We start from the raw sequence: 18,619 nt of genomic DNA, 5'->3' as shown, positions 1-18,619 counted from the left end.
TTAGTTGTCCCGATGGGCCTGCAGGAGAGTAGGTCTTCTTTAGCAGTCCATTTAAGATCTGTCAAAGCAGATCCCTTTATGCAGATCTCATATGCCAACATCATTTAAACTTTTGGGACTTAATTTTTTTTTAAAAAAGGAGGGAAATTCTCCAATAAAAACTTTGTCAAGAAAGAGTTAGAGTCTGAAGTGTTTCAGTGAGGTCCAGATAATATTCAGAAACACAGTTACACTTTTTTTGGTAGAAATTCTACACATGCTTTTCTAAAAAGGGGTTCCAGCCAGTTTTCCATTGCCATATAATCCTTCCTCTCTGACTAACACATCACTAGTTATAGAGACCACCCAATCTTAATATTACCCCTTAAAATTTGCAAAGGTATACTCAGATCAAAATAGCAAATTACTAGGAAAATGTACTCCATACGGCTAAATGCAGTGCCTTGCATGGTGTCAAGTATCAAAGGAGTAGCCGTGTTAGTCTGGATCTGTAAAAGCAGCAGAGTCCTGTGGCACCTAATAGACTAACAAACATATAGGAGCATGAGCTTTTGTGGGTGAATACCTCTACATGCATCCGAAGAAGTGGGTATTCACCCATGAAAGCTCATGCTCCTATATGTTTGTTAGTCTATAAGGTGCCACAGGACTCTGCTGCTTTTACAGATCCAGACTAACACGGCTACCCCTTTGATACTAGGAAAGTTTAAAATCCCATGACCCATTCAAGGATCGATTCCAATATACTATAACTCTGCATTACTTGCTGTAAAAAGTACATATGGGAACTGCTGTACAATTTACATAAATCTTCAGCACCTTATTAATTAGGGCTTTTGTTTTTAGGGGTTTATTAATTATTTGCAGGGTTTTTTTAGCGATCTTTGAGTTTTATGTATGTCCAAAAATTGGAGGGTTTGGGAGCTTTTTCTTTGTATATCTGTACTGTTACATATATTATACATTATTAATTACAGTAGGACATACTGTAATGCAGGGGTAGGCAATAGACGGACTGCAGTCCAAACCCAGGCGGCCAGATGCTTTACAGTGGACCATCGGGGCAGAGGCAACGCATGGTGGGGCTGGCGGGGTCATGTACCCCCCCCCCAGATTGTTCCGGATGCCCCTGGAGGGTATGCCCAGAAGCGAGGAGAGAACACTGCCCCTGGCAGCTGCACTCTCCCTGTGTTGGTGCAGTGCAGGTAGGGAGCAGGGGAGCTGGCTGAACTCCTCCCTTCCCGCCCACATGGAGCTGTTTCTCCTTGCCTGCTGCTGGTTTCAGCGCTGCTGCCTGCTTTGCAGACCATCTGCAGGTGAGAGGCAATGCAGCCCCATGGGTGGACCTAGGGGGGAGGAGCTTAGCTAGCCGCCATGCACCTCTTCCCCCCCAGCCCCCCCGCACTGCATGGACACACATGGAGAGTCGTGCTGCCAGGGAAGTACTGCCTCCTTGCTTTTGGGTGTCTTGAGAAATGGGGGGGGGGCGGTATGTGACCCCCAGAACCTTTCATTTGTGCCCCCTCCACTAGCCACAGCTACATGTTGCCTCTGTGTGCAAGCTGAAGCTGAGCTAGAGCCAAGCGGAGCCCTACTTGTGCTCCAAATAGTCCCCGGAAGCCCCCGTCTCGTGCCCCCTGCTCCCAAACAGTTCCTGGAGTCCCCACCCTGGCCTTTTGCCCCCTGACCCTGAGTGGTCTCTGGAGCCTCCACCATGGCCTTATGTCCTCCCCAGTCCCCGGAGCCCTCTCCAGCTCCTCCCCTGCTCCGAGTCCCCCACCCAACCGGTCTCTTTCCCTCCCCAATCCGCCTCCAGTCACCTGCTTCCACCACATCCCGGCTTCCCCCCATCTCACCAGGGCTGCTATCTGGAGTCTCCTTGGGTCCTCCCACTTAGGGTGACCAGATAGAAAGTGTGAAAAATCAGGACAGTGGGTGGCAGGTAATAAGTACCTATATAAGTAAAAGCCCCGAATATCAGGACTGTCCCTATAAAATTGGGACATCTGGTCACCCTACTCCCACTATCCGGAGCCTCCTTCCTGGCCCTCTGCTATCCCAGCCCCAAAAAGGCATTGCACCACTAGTGAGATTATAGTCCAACAGCTTCACCTCCTGGCTCCAAGCTCAAAAGTACTCACGCATAGTCACACACTGCTTTGCTGCCCAGATCCCAGTCCATAACCATTCCTCTTACCCTCTGCCCCATCTCTGCTACTTGGCTCAGTTCGGGGCACAGAGGAACGTGGGAGTGGCAATGCCAGGTGGCTCAGGCCAGTCCCTTGCTTCCTGTTTTCAGTTTAGGGAAATAAGGTCACCTTATTCTCCTGGCAGAGCAGGCAGGGAGCTGGCAAGCAATCGAGATTGGGTGGGGGCAATCAGAGGGTTAGGGGAGAGTAGCTAGGTGGCCGTCTGGACCTTGACCAAGAAATTTGGATCTTGATAAAAAATAATTGACTATCCCTGCTGTAATACTTGCAACACTTGAGTGCTTGTTAAAAATCATACCCCTATAGTCCACATGTAGACAAATCTATAGATATAAGTAACCATTTCCAGTGTATTTCTGGTTTTAATTGGATAAACACTGATTTTTTTTTTGTAGTATCGGGAGTGGTTTATCAGTATTTATTGGTTAAAACCATAAATCAGAAGCCCTACTTTTATAATCAACATATTTGATAATGCCAAACAGATCAATCTTTCATAAAATTCTTCTCTACCAACACAGTACATTATGATTGTATATAGAACTGACATAGCTTAATTGTACCCTGGGACTAGATTTTATGTGTTTGTTTCTTTGGACATCTTTATTACACAGTTAATAAACAGTATATATCAAACAGCATATTTCCATTGCAGAGCAATGGAGACAAAGTTTAGATTGGCTGGACAGTATAAATTGGGAGCTTATTTAATGTTTCCATCTAGATTTAATCTTTCCGCCCAAAGCTATCAGTTAAAAAATAAAAATACCTATTCTCTGCCTTGGCTGAAATGTTTATAGTTAAATCCAGCCAACCAGTTTGAATTACACAACTGAAAGGTAAACTTAAACATGGATAGCTCAAACAGCTGAGATTTCAAATTTCACATGCAATCAGTTCTCTAAGGAATAGCATATGTGTTTTGAAATAACATAGTTACAGTAATCTAATATTTTTTCATGCATTTGAAGTTAAAGAAAAGTGCTGTTATGCTTGTTACCAAGTGTCTGTGGTATTATGGACTTACATAAACCAGTAGTTTTTGTAATTTGGAACTCAGTCTTATAGAAAAAAACTACATATGGACTCTGTAGAGTTTTGTACCTTGCAATCAGTGAAGTTGCACAAAAACTCAGTTGTGTTGGAGGTTTTTTCATTTTTTCCTCAGAAAACAGTTTTTTATATATATATATATATATATATATATATATATATATATATATATAAATTGTGTTAAACCAATATTAACATATTTTAATACACGAGTTAAAGTGCAGTTCTACTCTTAACCCTATACTGGTATTTTTACAGTCATTGCTATGTGTTTGATGCTTGTTAGTGATGCTATATCACTTTTACTCAGTTTACAAGTAAAAACCTGTTGTTTTTCTATCTAGTGTTTTGATTCTGAAAATCAAGCAGGGTTCTTTCTGGCTCCAGTTCCACCACAGATATCAAAAGATTCTGCAATCAGAACATAATAGTTCTGGTGATAATGCAGGAACCAGTATTGGATATAAAGTGCTAACAGGAGTAAAGAGCAATAAAAACTTATTTTTGTTAGAGAAATAAGAAGATTACAGACAGACTACCAATAGGAAGTAGATCTGTTAGTACTGTTTTTATTACTTACTTTGCAGAGTCGAAATACATTTTAAGGTTCCTATAACAATGTTATGTCACCTGTGTTGCACATATATAGATCTGTCTGATGAGACTATTAAATGTGTAATCCATCTTAATATGTAGTATATAGAATGGGGGAGGAGGGGGGAGGAGAGTCAGCATTGCCATGTAAATCTTAATTATTTTACATTTCCTGACTTTTGTATATTTGGTTTTAAATTGCATATCTGTAGGTTGTTATACTTGATATATATTCACACATGTGTATTTCATAGTTGTCATCATCACTATTTATATTTATTTGGCATCTTAGGACTTCTCATGTGCTGTCTGCCTGGACTATTTAAAAAATACTGTTAGACACTGTTAGAAGAGTGTCCAATAAATAAATAAATAAATCCACAATCTGTCTATTTATAATTTTAGCTGCCACAAATAGAAAAGGGAAAAGTCCCCCAACTTCTCCAGTGGTACAGTGGTTCTTCCAGCCCACTCGGTCTCTCTAAACCCATGGAAAAGTAGGTCGTGTACAGCTTCTTTGCTGTAACTACAACTGGGATGAATGTGTGTGGGCGAGGGGAGTAGAAGGAGGAGGGAATGAGAAGGTTTCTTGCTGTCTCCTTTAAAAAGCTACTCTTGAAACATTTGAGCTGGCTTATTTATGTATTGATAATTCTTGCTCTGACTCTAAAGCTGGATTGCTTTAAATAGCATGACTTAAAGTAACTAAGGCAACCCAGCTTTGCAAGCAGATAGATACAGAACATACAGGAATATGTTTAACATATTAAACATTGTGTTTAATATGACGTGTTAATCCCAAATCTAAGTAAGATTTAGGAATTCTAAAGATTGTCTCTAACGTGCCATAAACCAGCAGTTCTCAACCGGGGGTCTGTGACCCCCTAGTGGTCCGTGAGCCCTTTCAGGGGGGCCGCAGAGCCCCACGGCTGAAACCCAGTGCCCCAAGCCCCAGTGCTGAAACCTGGAGTGTCGCGGGGCTGAAGCTGGCGTCCCCTTTCCCCCCCCCACCTCCCCAAGCCGGGAGCGTTGCGGGGCTGAAGCTAGTGCCCCCCTACACTCCCCCCAAGCTGGGAGCATCGTAGGGCTGAAGCCAGCACCCTCCTACACTCCCCCCAACCCGGGAACGTCACAGAGCTGAAGCCAGCGCCCCCCCTCCCCCAAAGCCGGAAGCGTCGAAGGGCTGAAGCTGGCACCCCCCCACAGCTCCCCTCAAGCCGGGAGTGGCGCGGGGGTGAAGCCAGCGTCACCCCCAAGCCGGGAGTGGCGCGGGGCTGAAGCCAGTGTTCCCTTCTTCTTCCCCCCCCCCCCCCAAGCTGGGCACAGGGCTGATGCCAGCACCCCCGCCTTCAAGCCCCCCAAGCCAGGAGCAGCACTGGGAGCCCGCCCCACCTGTACACAGCCCTAGCTACCTCCTGCCTGCACCCTAAGCTACTTCCCTGCCTGCACACAGCCGCAGCTACCCCCTCCCTGCATCCTGAGCGATTTTCAAACTCTTTGAATTGAATCCCCCCCCTTTGAGTTATATTTTTTTGATTGCATCCCCCCATAGCCCAGACAGGCTGAGTGGCCTCCTGAGTGAGTTGGGGTGGAGGTAGTGCTCCCTCCCTGGACCCCACTTTGCAAACCTGCATTGAGCCCCACCATCTCTTGCGCCCCCCCCCCCAAAATAGAAGTAAAACTATGCCTATGCCCAAGGGTTCCCCCACACACCCTGGCTCAGAGGCCCACACTTCTCTTCTCCCCCCCCCCCCGATGTTTTATTAGCATGTTGAGAGGGGTCTCAACGAGAAAAAGGTTGAGAACCCCTGCCATAAAATAAATGCTAGTGTGATGACAAGATTTATTGGCACTTGTTTGGGATAACATGAATTATGTATGAGTAGCGAAATCAGGTGGGCAGCCATGTTCTTCCCAATGAAATCTTTATTTATACTCATGGTGTTAGCATAGCATATACAATTATGTAGAGTGTTCTGGGAAGGGCAGACTTTGTCATTAAGAGGTTCCATTACCTTATTGATTTAAGCACAAGACTGGGAGTCAGATGTGGTTTCCGTTCCTGGCTCTGATACAGAATTTGCGTGTGACCTTGGATAAACCATCTAACCTGTCTGTGGCTTATTTTACCCCATGTCAAATGGTGACAGTACAGGGTTTTTTGGTTTTTTTTTATTAATGTCTGTTTAGTGCACTTATGTCGAGCAATCAGGGCTCGCCAGTTAAAGTAATATTGTATTAACTCATTGCCACCAAAGACAGTACATGTGAATGGTCAGTACCGAGGTGATCCTGAGGGAGCTTGTCATGGAACAAAGTACAGTAAGGTTTTGAATAATACTAGTGTTTGTTAATCACAATGATCTACCAGCTGTATAGTTTTGGCAATGTTGTCATTGGAGAATTGTGGAGATACAGTGGAATGGCCTCCTGTACCTTATGCCCTGCAACAGGCTCTTTATACTTCTTAATACAAGGAGAATGTGTTAGTTTCAAGTGAGATCTCAAATAATTGTTGTTAGTCTTGCCCTGCAGTTCTGTAGTTGGCTGGCTGTAAATTCAGTTGGGCTGTTCGTTGCAGTGTAATTTGTTTGGGCTGAGGCTGTTGGCAGTTTGGCAGCCTTTTTTACTCTAGTCATCCATAGAATGTGTACAGCTTTGGCAGTGGCAGAGCATGCTTCTACTAAGGTGTTTCAACCCAAACAAGAAGGGATTGCCTGGAAGGATCACAGGATAATTCATCCTTTGGCATCTGCTGAGGCTGCCAACCAGCATACTGATTGGTGTCAGTTGTGGCCGAGTTTTTTGTGATGCTACTTAGAACGGTTCCCAAACCACAAGCTTGTTTCACATCAGATGGCTACAAGTTGTGGTCACTGCTAATTTATGCTGTATTCAAATTAGAAAGATAGAGGTCAAAGGCTCCATATCACGCATCAATTCCCCTTAGTCAATCAGTCCTCCCATTCTGAATTGATGAAATAGGGGCAATAGTAGAAGTAAAGCAGGCAACGTATATTACAGAATTTGAGAATATTAACAAATCTGTCTGCTAGACTCTATTGAGTTTTAATTCTGTACCATGAATCCCTTCAGTGCTGGAGTGTGTGTCAGGTACATCTAAGAAATGCCCTTGTCCAGTGTAGTTGGATATTAGTAATTTGAATGGATGCTTGATTGAACCAAAATACAAATAGGATCAGGTATTACTGAAGGGGCTAATGGAGTGAGATCCCATAAAGTGATACAAGGATTAATCCAAAGTCTGTGTGCTCAGCAGTAGTTAATTCCTGTAGGTTTCCTTCAGCATAAGGGGACCATAGGTTTGAAATGTAACCTGTTCGTATGTTGTATATCTGTCTTTTGAAATCTTATACTGAAATTGATACACCCAGCCCACCCTCTTCACCAAATGGGTGACACACATGAATTATTCAACATGAATCGCTCCACTAAATACCCTCTAATGTTGTGCTAGAAGTACATGAAAATACTGGGCTGTGTTCCAGAGATGTAAAAGCATTTCCCAGAACAACATACCCAGCATAACAAATGCTGCATTCTAAAATATTGGTGTGCTCATTTAAGCAAAAAGGAAAAACCATTCAAGAAGGCATGCAAACCAGTAACATATGCTTTCAGTATTCCAATAAGGGTGGAATTCTTCAGGTAGTTGAACATGCAGGTCAATGTGTTTCTACCAGACAACCTGTGTGCGCTAGTTTTTCCCCTGGGAACATTGTACTGAGTTATCTGAGGAGAGCAGTTATTTCAGCAGCTGTGACTGTTCACAAGGGAAGATGGAGAATGTGCAGGAGTAAATGAGCTAAATGTCAGGGTAGCTGAAAAATCAACAGTCCTGCTAAAACCTGGCATCCTGGTATTAGTCACTGCTTCAGCCAGAAACCCCTATCATACCTGGGTGTTGAGCCAGGTGCATTTACCAGCTTTACTAGAGCTAGGCTGGAGAATTATAATTATTTTCTGCACTATGCATCAAAGTATGAAATTCTGTTGTTAGTGACGTTTGCATTCTCAACTAGATGGACAGTGTTGACATTCATGTAGCTGCAGCTTCTGTCCAGTGCAGCAAAGACTCAAAGCAGTATATTTCTCACCTTCCTAGATTGCCTAAAGAGCATTCACTCCCGCACCTCCCAGCCCAGTGGAGAAGCACTGCAGCCTTTCCATCAGTTGATGTATAACGTGAGTTTATACTGTATGTTCTCATTCTGCTGCAGGAGAAGCAGAGACACCAGTCGATATGGAGACAATTAACCTGGACCCGGAAGCTGAGGTAATGCTGGTTGCATTCATATTGGACTTATTTAAAGAAGGAAAGGTAGGCAAAGGATGACTAGTTATGTGAGAAAGTATTTGAATCTTGGACAAGAGGAATAATTCTTCCGGAAGTGTTGGCTGTCCAGATCTCCCCAAAATTGAATTTGAGTTTTACAATCAGAAGCAAAGATGTACTTTTTAAATCAATAGCTTGGATTTTTTTGTAACAACTTGGGATATTAGGACAAGCGTGGAGTCATTTTAAAGCAGAGACAGTATAAACATCAAGCAACAGGTTGTAAGCATTTGTTAGACTGTCTTTAAAGATCTCCTTGCTGTTGCAAAACTTTATTCTGTCAGGACACATAGGAAGTTATCCACTCAGCCTGTCAGATAAATGAATTGTGAGAGACTGTTTACAGAGAAATTTGCTGAACTTTGGCAAGTGTTGTATTTACATTTTGTTTGTATGTTTCTCTGGCAAAAACTGAAGAGCAGGGGCTAGGCAGCACAGATGGTAAATGTATTAGCTGTTTACCTATTCACATCTGAAGTCACAAAACCACCAAATAATTAGACACAGTTGGCAATCTCTGCCAGCAGAGGCCCAGGACAGGAATAGCAAAGGATGCTCTAGTTAGGATTGAGGTAACACTAGAAAGGTATGTATGGGAATCCTGTGCAGTACCTAGCTTTAGCCAATAGAATTAGCACTTTACCTTCATAAGATCAAAACTCATCCAAAAAACTTCCCTTCTGTTAAATGAACCAAACACATGCAGGTTGCTATAATCACTAAAATATTCTCTAGTTCAGACTTTTTCAGCTGTAGGCAGACATGCCATCTTGGGCAACAAACCCAAGCTCCCCCTCCTACTTAATGGTGCACAGCTGCCTGCAAGACCAGAGTTTTGCAAGCTTTTTAAGAAGAAGGGGTCATATTGAGGTCTATATATTCTATGAACCTACAGTCTCCCTTTCAAGGCAAGGCACAAGCAGCATTTGCACTCTGGACTTGGAAGACACTATCATGAAACAAACCTTCAACCCTAAACAGCCAGCGGATGAGTCAGAGTCTTTTCTCTTTCAGGATGTTGACCTGAATCATTTCCGAATTGGAAAGATCGAGGGATTTGAAGTGCTCAAGAAAGTGAAGGTGAGACTCAGAAGGAATGGTGAGCATCAAGGTACAAGCAACTCTAGGAGCTGCGAATCTTATGTCATTTATCTGTAAGTCAGCCAGTATGATGAGTCTTTCTTTAGCTGGGAACCAGCAGAGATTCTAATGAGCAATAACCTTTTAAGATGTGTGGCTATGAAGAATGTACCTGCCTCTCTGCCAAGCAGTAGCAGATGTCAGGGACTTGTAAGTCTGCTTCCCAGTGGAGGAGAAATCAGTGACGTGGAATCTAGGTTTATTCAAAGTGTAACTTGCTTTATTTACACCTACACACCATCCTGGAACAGAGGTGCAGGCAACTCCCTTCTTTCAGGAATCTCAGCTCAACACAAACTCTGCTTCAAGATTTGACACTGAGGCAGAGAGCAATCTCTCCTGCTGCTGCCACAACTCGCTCTCTTCCCAAAACTGCCTCTACACAGAAACTTGCACAACCAAAACCTAACACCACTACAAGCATTTCTTCCAAGACTAAAAATTTGCTTGCACGCTATCAACTTGGAAGACTTTTAACAGTGTGACCTGGTGACATCTGCCATAACAATAACTTTTGAGGGCTTTCTGAAAATCACTGTTGTGCATTTTGAGACTATAGTACACTCTATGATAGGCTGAAACATAAAATATGCCTTTGTTGAGAGACTAGTCAGTTGGAAGTAAGTTCTTTGGTCTTTGGACCAGCAAACTGTGATGCTAAACCCTAATTTGAAGTGTAACTAGTTCCAGCAGGACAGCTATTAACAAAACTAGAGAAGCAAAATTCTGTAGAAAAATGTATTGACTGTATTGCTTTTTTCAGCATTGCAAGGATTCTTCCTGTGTGATGGTCCATTCTTTCAGCTAGAATGGCCTGTCCTTACTTGGCAAGTCTCTGGCATAGCAGAATCCTTTCAACAAGATAATGGGAACGAGGTCCCTCCCTGCTTCTAGAACATGACTCCCTTTGGGCTGAAACCTGCAATCCTTGAAGTCCATGACTAAATTCCTATTGACTTGAATTGGGCCTTTAGTTAATGGGCTAGCCACAGCATCAGTTCCATGTGCTCCTTCCTCACCCTATACCTGGCATGGCTGTGCTTTTCTTGTCCTTAAAGAAACTGGATTGACATTTCCTTCTTCTCATGGTAATGGGGGTGAACTATAAAATGGAGTCTGATGGTCACTCCAAAGAAAGGGTGCATATTGTCTTTTTCAGATGCATTTTTTTTTCTCATGAGGTTTTTCTCACTTTGTTGTGGCTTTTTTTTAACTTATCCCCAATACTCAGACTCTGTGTCTGCGTCAGAATTTGGTTAAGTGCATCGAGAACTTGGAACAGCTGCAGACTCTCAGAGAACTGGATCTCTACGACAATCAGATTCGGAAGATTGAGAACTTAGAGGCCCTGACAGACCTTGAGTGAGTATCCAGCAAGGAGGGAATGACCAGGACTGCATGGTGATGTAGTAAATGAGGCTGCCAGTCTGCAGGCTTTCTATAAAGTGGTTGTCAAGCAAAATGTATCATTAGGCATTTAAAAAAAAAAAAAACCCAAACCTTAATTACACTAGCGGCACTCTCTGCTTGTAGACTTTTCTTGTGGAGATTCACATGGGTGCTACATACACAATGTCTTGTGTTCTTCATTGGGATTTAGGTCTTGCTGTAAACTGGTTTAATTACTCTGGAGGCGATTAGGGACAATTTGTTGTTAAAACCAAAAATTAAATGTACTGTAGAAGTGTGGCTGGAGTGCTGCATGGCGGCAATGGACTTCTACCCCAGAGAAGAGGAGTGTAGCCTCCCATTGTTAGGATATCTCCATTAATTTATATTTTATCTCCTAGAACTGGAAGGGACCTTGAAAGGTCATTGAGTCCAGCACCCTGTCTTCACTAGCAGGACCAAGTACTGATTTTGCCCCAGATCCCTAAGTGGCCCCCTCAAGGATTGAACTCACAACCTTGGGTTTAGCAGGCCAATGCTCAAACCACTGAGCTATCCCTCCCCCCTGTTCTGTGGTGACCACTGTAACTAGTGTTTGCATTATAAAAGCAGCTACTGGCCATGAGTGAGATCAGAGCCCCTTTGTGTAGGGCACTGTACAAACACAGTTCCTGCCCTGAAGAACTTCCAATCTAACTAAGCAAGGCAGACAAAAGGTAGCAGAAAGAGAGTATTGTTATCCCCATTATACAGTGACTCGCTCAAGGTCACAGTGGATGTCTATAGCAGGGAACTGAATCCCAGTCCAGTGTCCTAACCACAAACTCATCCTTCCTCCTCCAAACAGCTAAATTCTGTATACTGTCCTCCTGGCTAGAGGACACGAGGCCTTGCAAGAGGTGATAAATTGTTGGGGATACTGAAATTCAGCTTAGTTTAGACTGAGTACACAAACGTCTCCACTAGTAGTAACTGTCTAGTGCTTAAGGGAGGTTTTGATCTGGTGCTTTTCAGAGGGAATTTCCATAGGGACATGCTGGGTTGGGAAAGGGACGTTGTAATAGCACTCTTAAAATTGGAGGCCGAAGTGCCACTGTTGGGTTGGGTTCAGATGGTGATGTAAAAGTAGTGCCAATTCTTTGTTTGTTTCTTCAAACCCTGTTTTAAGCATGTATTTAATTTCCTGTATGGTAAACAAATGCCATTTCTGACTCCCTATAGCTCAGTGTGCTAACAAAATGCTTGAGCTCCATCGGAAATTTGCTTTAGATCCTTTCCCCCCCCACGTATGCAAGTACCCTTTCTATGGTCTCCCTTTGCTTTTGCCTTGGATTGACGAGGTCTTTGTTTGCTTTGCTTATGGCAGGATCCTGGACATCTCTTTTAACTTGCTGCGACACATTGAAGGACTAGACCGGCTCACCCAGCTTAAAAAACTCTTCCTGGTCAACAATAAAATCAGCAAAATTGAGAACCTGAGCAACTTACAGCAATTACAGATGTTAGAGCTGGGATCCAATCGAATCCGGGTAGGCACGACTGCAAAATTAACATCTACTCTATGTGGTGAAAGTAGATGGGGATCCAGTAATAGCTGGCTAGATACAACTGAGACAACCCAGTCGTGTCGCATAGAAATGTGGAAGGGGCAGATAGAAGGAATGCACATATTTTTGGAGAAAAAGGGAGTACCTGTAATATCTGCTATGCAAGATCTGGAGTGGTAGGGTATGGCTTAGTCTTTTCCAAGTCCTCTTCCTTGCACACTCACTCATTTGGATGCTGACCAGTCCCGTCTCTAGAGATGAGGTCAGAAACCAGCCTAGAAAGGGAGCAGCTGCTCCTCTCTTCTGTCTTGTTCTGCATACATCTTGGAGACTGGAAAGCTCTGTTCTAGTTGAACTATCAGAGACAATCCAGCCATGCTGCTTTCCTTTGATTGGGACTTTTTACTCTGTGATTACTTTAGCTCTTATCTAGAACTGATTAGGCATAACTGAAATGGTCCATTTTATTTCTTGGTTGCTTTTGAAAATTTTACCCAGAGTTCTATTTTCAGATGTCACTTAGGAGCCGCATTCTGTTGACTTAGTGTGTCAATGACTTTTTAAATTAGGATTTAGATGCGCTGTGCACTTCTGAAAATGTTATTTGCAGTGACTCACTTTGTTCCATAATGACAGGTTTCAGAGTAGCAGCCGTATTAGTCTGTATCCGCAAAAAGAACAGGAGTACTTGTGGCATCTTAGAGACTAACCAGTTTATTTGAGCATAAGCTTTCGTGGGCTACAGCTCACTTATTCGGATGCATAGAATGGAACATATATTGAGGAGATATATATATATACACACACACACATACAGAGAGCATGAAAAGGTGGGAGTTGTCTTACCTACTCTGAGAGGCCAATTAAGTAAGAGAAAAAAAACGTTTGAAGTGATAATCAAGATAGCCCAGTACAGACAGTTTGATAAGAAGTTTGAATCTATTGAAACATTGAATCTAACTTCTTATCAAACTGTCTGTACTGGGCTATCTTGATTATCACTTCAAAAGTTTTTTTTTCTCTTACTAATTGGCCTCAGAGTTGGTAAAACAACTCCCACCTTTGTGTGTGTGTGAGTGTGTGTGTGTGTGTGTGTGTGTGTGTGTGTGTGTGTAAAATATATATATATATAAAAATCCTTAATATATGTTCCATTCTATGCATCCAAAGAAGTGGGCTGTAGCCCACGAAAGCTTATGCTCAAATAAATTGGTTAGTCTCTAAGGTGCCACAAGTACTCCTGTTCTTTTTGTTCCATAAAGGGACAGTGCACCCTAGGAAAAGAAGATCATGGGCATCATAAGAAAAAAGCTGATTTCTGTCCTGAAAATACTCAGGTTCTTGTAACAATGTAATCATACTGGAATAGTGCCATGAGCTTGCCAATAACTTAGGCAGTAACACTTTTGATACAAGAATCAAAGCTGTCTCCCAGGAATACAGCAGGGGAAGCCAGCCTCCCACCCAAGTCATGTGTTGGTTGTGGAGAGGGACTCAGGTGTCCAATGTGTCTTCAGTTTCCTTTCATCTTTTTGGAGCAAGGCACTGTGTTCAGGTATACATGTTTTGAGTACTGAAATCTGTTAAGCTTAGATCTGTTTTTTCACTTCTGGTTTATGCTGCTTCATGCAGGTGTTGCTAACCTATAGTAAGAATTAGTTATTTTACTTCACTTATAGCCTAAAATGCCTGTACATCTCCTATCCTACAACTGACTTTTCCTTTCTATCATTTGTTTTCACCCATGTGGTTCTCCTGACCTTAGGGACATGGTCAACTTCAAGAAGATGGAGTGGTTTCAGATACTACATACCCCTGCCAATTGTGTGTTCTCTTGCTGTTGCTGGGTGTGAGATCCACACAAGAAAGGGAACATGGGAAATACTGAAGCTGACTATACATAAAATGCTGTCAAATGCTCAAGATAAATAATGTGAAATAGAGAGAAATGCTTCCTTAATCTCTTTCAAGATAGGAAACTTGGGGAATGCTTGTAATAATAGTAGGTAGAAAAATGTCAGTCTGAATGGTGATTTCTAAGTTGACGGTATCCCTTTAACTCAGCTTCTTTGGTAAACCAGCTGTTGTGCTGAGGGCGATAACAAGAAAAGAAGGAAAGCATCTGAGGTGGGGAGAGAGTTCTTGACGTTTTCTTTTTTTTTTTTTTTATCATAACCACCTGGGAGCACGTTTCTCTTCATGGACCCCATGTGCAATTCCTTCCCCTTCCCTGTGGTAGGCCTTTTTCTTTTTTTTTAGGCTGAAGGGGAGGAGCACTTTGCTTGCATTATAGAGTCAATAGATTTCGCTTCACAGCTAAAAGAGAGCCCCATCCATTTCTCCCTAACAGAGGGAAGTATTACTTGTGAAATGAAACTGCTGTGGGGAATAACACTGCAGTTTTGGGGCTGCAGCCAGTTAAATGATTGGGAATCTTGAACTTTGCATAAACAGGGCAATAGGATCTCCATAGGTGGCCTGGCAGGAATCCAGCAAACTGAATTCAGTGGACTAGCTTCTATCCCACATCTATGGGTACGTGAGGCAATTTGAATCATTCCAAGGTAGAGAAAGACCGAGAGGATCCAGTTATGTTCTTATACTGTATTGCTGCTGATAGGGTCTACCCAGACAATCTCTTCCAACAGCTTAAAAATAAATAAGTACAAATTTAGGTGCATTGTCCTCCATGGTAAAGGACTGAAAGGTATGTGGAGATAGGTCACATCAGATTATGTAACCTCTAAAGCTTATTTTAATGAAAAAAAAAATTAGAAACATGATACCTATCCTTGTAGACTGATCGTATTCTGACTTCTCAAAGTGGCACTATCCTAAGTGGCTGGCTGCTGCAGCGCAATGATGACAGGAGTGCACTTCCAGGCAGACACAAGGAAATAGCTCCTGTCCCTGTTGGGTTTGCGGGCAATAAAAACCTTTGATAGCTGTAGCTCTCTTCTGCAGTGTAACTTGTACCTTGTGCTTTACAGCTGGACAAATACCTGGAGATAAATCTGTAGGGTGAAGACATAAGAAAGGACCTTTGAAATTTCAATCTTTAACAAGGTCATATCAATATTTTGATGCTTGGGACTTTTCTGGCTTCTTGACAGAGGGTGCATTAGAATGAATGGCAAGAGCACTGGAATTTGCAGCCAAGGGTCAGTTGCCTTGCAAAATTCTCTCACTTGATGTCAAGTAATTCTTCTTTGTGATGGGTAGGTAAAATGCTGCTAATTCTCTGATTGGTGGTGTCATGATAAACACGGGCAAGTAAATTTATTTTGTGCCTGTTCTGGTAAATTTTCTTGCCTTTCCCTCCCCCAACCCCCCTCCTCCCACAAGGCTGGACCAATTATCAAACAGATGTTAACTGATGACCTACCTCTTATGTCTCCCATCTACACTTATTCTATAATAGCCTCACTAAAATAAGCATCTCGTTGACTCTCATTGCTTTAAGGAGAGAGATCCGTCCTCTTCTCCCCCCCCCCCCCCCCATTTTCTTCTCCTTACATATCCCCAGAACTCTAAGCATTTTCTTCCCCATTACAACATCAGGAGTTGCCAGTGAGGGGGTATCAGCTGGTTGTATCAGAGGTGGTATTAGCTGCAAGTTTCTCCCCCATCTGTTGATGGCTACATGGCAGACACCGAAAAGCAGTTTTCAATTACAACACTCTTGTTGTTCGAATATTTTTCTGAGCTACTTTAGAGTCCATTATAAGTTGTTGTATATGGCTTGTCTGATCAATATCGTATGCCTTTGAGGCTCCGGGAGAAGGAAAAGAAGATTTCTTCAATTATTTATGTGCTGAAGTTCCCTATTTTTTTAAGCTTGCCTGTGTTTCCTTTTCTTTATGGGAGTCTCTGGGATCCCCCCTTTCACACTGCCCTCTGGTATTTTCTCTGGTGAGGAGGGCTGAAGACATCTCTTTTTGGAAACAAAGAATACAGTTCTTTTGATCATCCAGAGGGAAATCTCCTCATTCTTCCCCCCACCCCCCTTCACTCCAAGCAGTTTGGTTCTTAAACTAGAATGGCACATGTTGTCCTAATAGTAATATTTGGCACATGTATAGCATTTCCATCTTCAAAACACTGTCTCATTATGAGCTAAACATCCCTGTGAAACTAAAAAGCATTATTCTCATTTTATTATAGGGAAACTGAGACACAGAGGCTGAATGACTTGCCTCAGGCCACACATCACAATGGCAGAGTCAGGATTAAGACTCAGGAGTTCCTAGCTCCCACTCCTGGATTCATTCCATGAAAGCATGCTGGCATTTGTGCCGCTCCTGCCCCCCCCCCCCCCCCCCCCCCAAAGGCAGGCCCCAGCTCATGTGAACTAGGTGTTGCAGAATCATTCGGGGTTGTGGATGAATGCAATAGTTAATCTCAATGGAACATGGTGTTTGTAATATTGAAAATGCTTCCATCCTCAGAAGCCTTTTTAAAAACAAGTCCAACGTATCTTCCATGCACAGTAACTTCCATTCTCATGCAATTGGGTTGGCTGTAATGTGTTTGTCTTCTGAAGTTATTTATTATGTTAAGAGGGAGTTTCCTAAATGGATTCAGCTCACTATTTGTTCTGGGTGATGTGGGATAATGGCTTCTGCCTTCTAGGGAATTGCTCATCAGACTATTAAATTTCTTTGGGGATTATAAAGAGTAATGTAAACTCCACCAGAAGAATTGGATCTTTCCATAGATCTTCTCCCCTTTCCTTTTCCCCCTAGTTAGGGATGTCAGATTCACTAACACAGCAGTTCTCAAATGGTGTGTCTGGGCCCCAAAGTGGGTTGCGATCCCATTTTAATGGTGTCGCCAAGCCTAGCATTAGACTTGCTGGGACCCAGGGCTGAAGCTGAAGCCCAAGCTCCACCCCTGGGGAGGGGGGGGTCATATAGTAATTTTGTTATCGGAAGGGGGTCGTGGTGCAGTGAAGTTTGAGAACCGCTGTGGGAACATCTCTAACATCTAAGATTGCTTGCTTTCAAAACTCCAGGTGGAAAAACATCTGGATGGTATGGCATAAATTCTAATCTGAATATGAATAGTCATTTTAGGACTCATAGATCCAGAAGGACAGAATGCTTAATTTGATCAGGTTTGCTTGCTGTGTTCCCACCATCTGAACACTCTCTTTAAACGAGTCTGGTGGGCACCGAAGGCTGGGAGTAGTGCCCAGAGCAGTAATGCTGCCTCCTTTGGTCATTTTACAGGCAATTGAGAATACTGACACACTGACTAACCTGGACAGCCTATTCCTGGGAAAGAACAAAATCACCAAGCTCCAGAACTTGGATGCACTGACAAACTTGACAGTGCTCAGTATACAGGTATTGATCCTCCCTGGGCTCCTCATTCCACCTTGACAAGGGAACATGTAAACCACAACCCAATTTAAAGCATGACTCAGCCTGAATCAGCAGATCTGCACTGTTTCTTCAGCTAAATTTTTTTTAAAGACTGACATTCTCTGTGCTTGGTATTTTGTTTCATGCCCTTTGAAAATGGAACTGCAAGCACTTTATAAGTGCATCAAATGGGTGTCTAGTTCTATATTGGTTGAGGGGAGGAAGAAATAAATACTTCTGCTTCGTTGGCAGAAATACGTTTACTAACTTCTAGTAAGTGTAATGAAAGAGGTGCCAGGGCTCAAGCCATTTTTTTTACTGTCATAACTGACACGGGAATCCCAGAGGTGCCAGGGTTGCGAACTGCCAAGCCTATAGGCTCAGCCTTAGCAAGCCCTAGCACAAATTAAGCACTGGGGTTGACCCTACAGCAGCAGTCCCCAGAGGATGCTTTCCTCTTGCTGCAGCAGTGGAAAAGAAGAAATCTCCCCAAGGCTGTGGTAAATGAGGGGATTTATCCTTTTTGCCCTGATACCAAGCGTCTCACTTTTAACATGCAGCACTAATAAAAGTATTAAAAAACATTTGACTATAAAAATGGCCATACTGGATCAGACCAATGGTCCATCTAGCCCAGTATCCTGTCTTCTGACACAGTGGCCACTGCCCAGGTGGCCCAGAGGGAATGAACAGAACAGGTAATCATCGAGTGATTCATCCTCTGTCGCCCATTTCCCAGCTCCTGGCAAACAGAGGCTAGGCACACCATCCCTGCCCATCCTGGCTCTTAGCCATTGATGGACCTATCCTCCATGAACTTATCTAATTCTTTTTTAACCTTGTTAATGTCTTCGCCTTCACAATATCCTCTGTCAAAGAGTTTCACAAGACTGACTGTGCATTGTGTGAAGAATTATTTCCTTTTGTTTGTTTTAAACCTGCTGCCTATTAATTTCATTTGGT

General features: G+C 43.0%; 1 protein-coding gene across 7 annotated transcripts in view; it reads left to right on the top strand.

Annotated features, from left to right (window-relative positions):
* PPP1R7 (protein phosphatase 1 regulatory subunit 7) overlaps positions 1-18,619 on the top strand; it is a 28,391-nt gene that overhangs the window by 2,217 nt on the left and 7,555 nt on the right. For 4 of the 7 annotated variants that reach the window (XM_005301122.4, XM_042857640.2, XM_005301124.5 and 1 more), the window contains 5 exons: positions 8,099-8,154; positions 9,229-9,294; positions 10,586-10,716; positions 12,110-12,272; positions 17,522-17,638. In XM_005301122.4, the coding sequence (XP_005301179.1) occupies positions 8,099-8,154; positions 9,229-9,294; positions 10,586-10,716; positions 12,110-12,272; positions 17,522-17,638 (533 nt within the window). Of the gene's footprint in view, positions 1-7,983; positions 8,155-9,228; positions 9,295-10,585; positions 10,717-12,109; positions 12,273-17,521; positions 17,639-18,619 lie in introns of all 7 variants that reach the window. The other 3 variants (XM_065557054.1, XM_065557055.1, XM_024102493.2) reach the window with 2 other exon arrangements.

Source organism: Chrysemys picta, chromosome 9, assembly GCF_011386835.1.
Source record: "Chrysemys picta bellii isolate R12L10 chromosome 9, ASM1138683v2, whole genome shotgun sequence".
Taxonomy (NCBI): Eukaryota; Metazoa; Chordata; order Testudines; family Emydidae; genus Chrysemys; species Chrysemys picta.
This window is presented reverse-complemented; position numbering and strand designations above follow the sequence as displayed.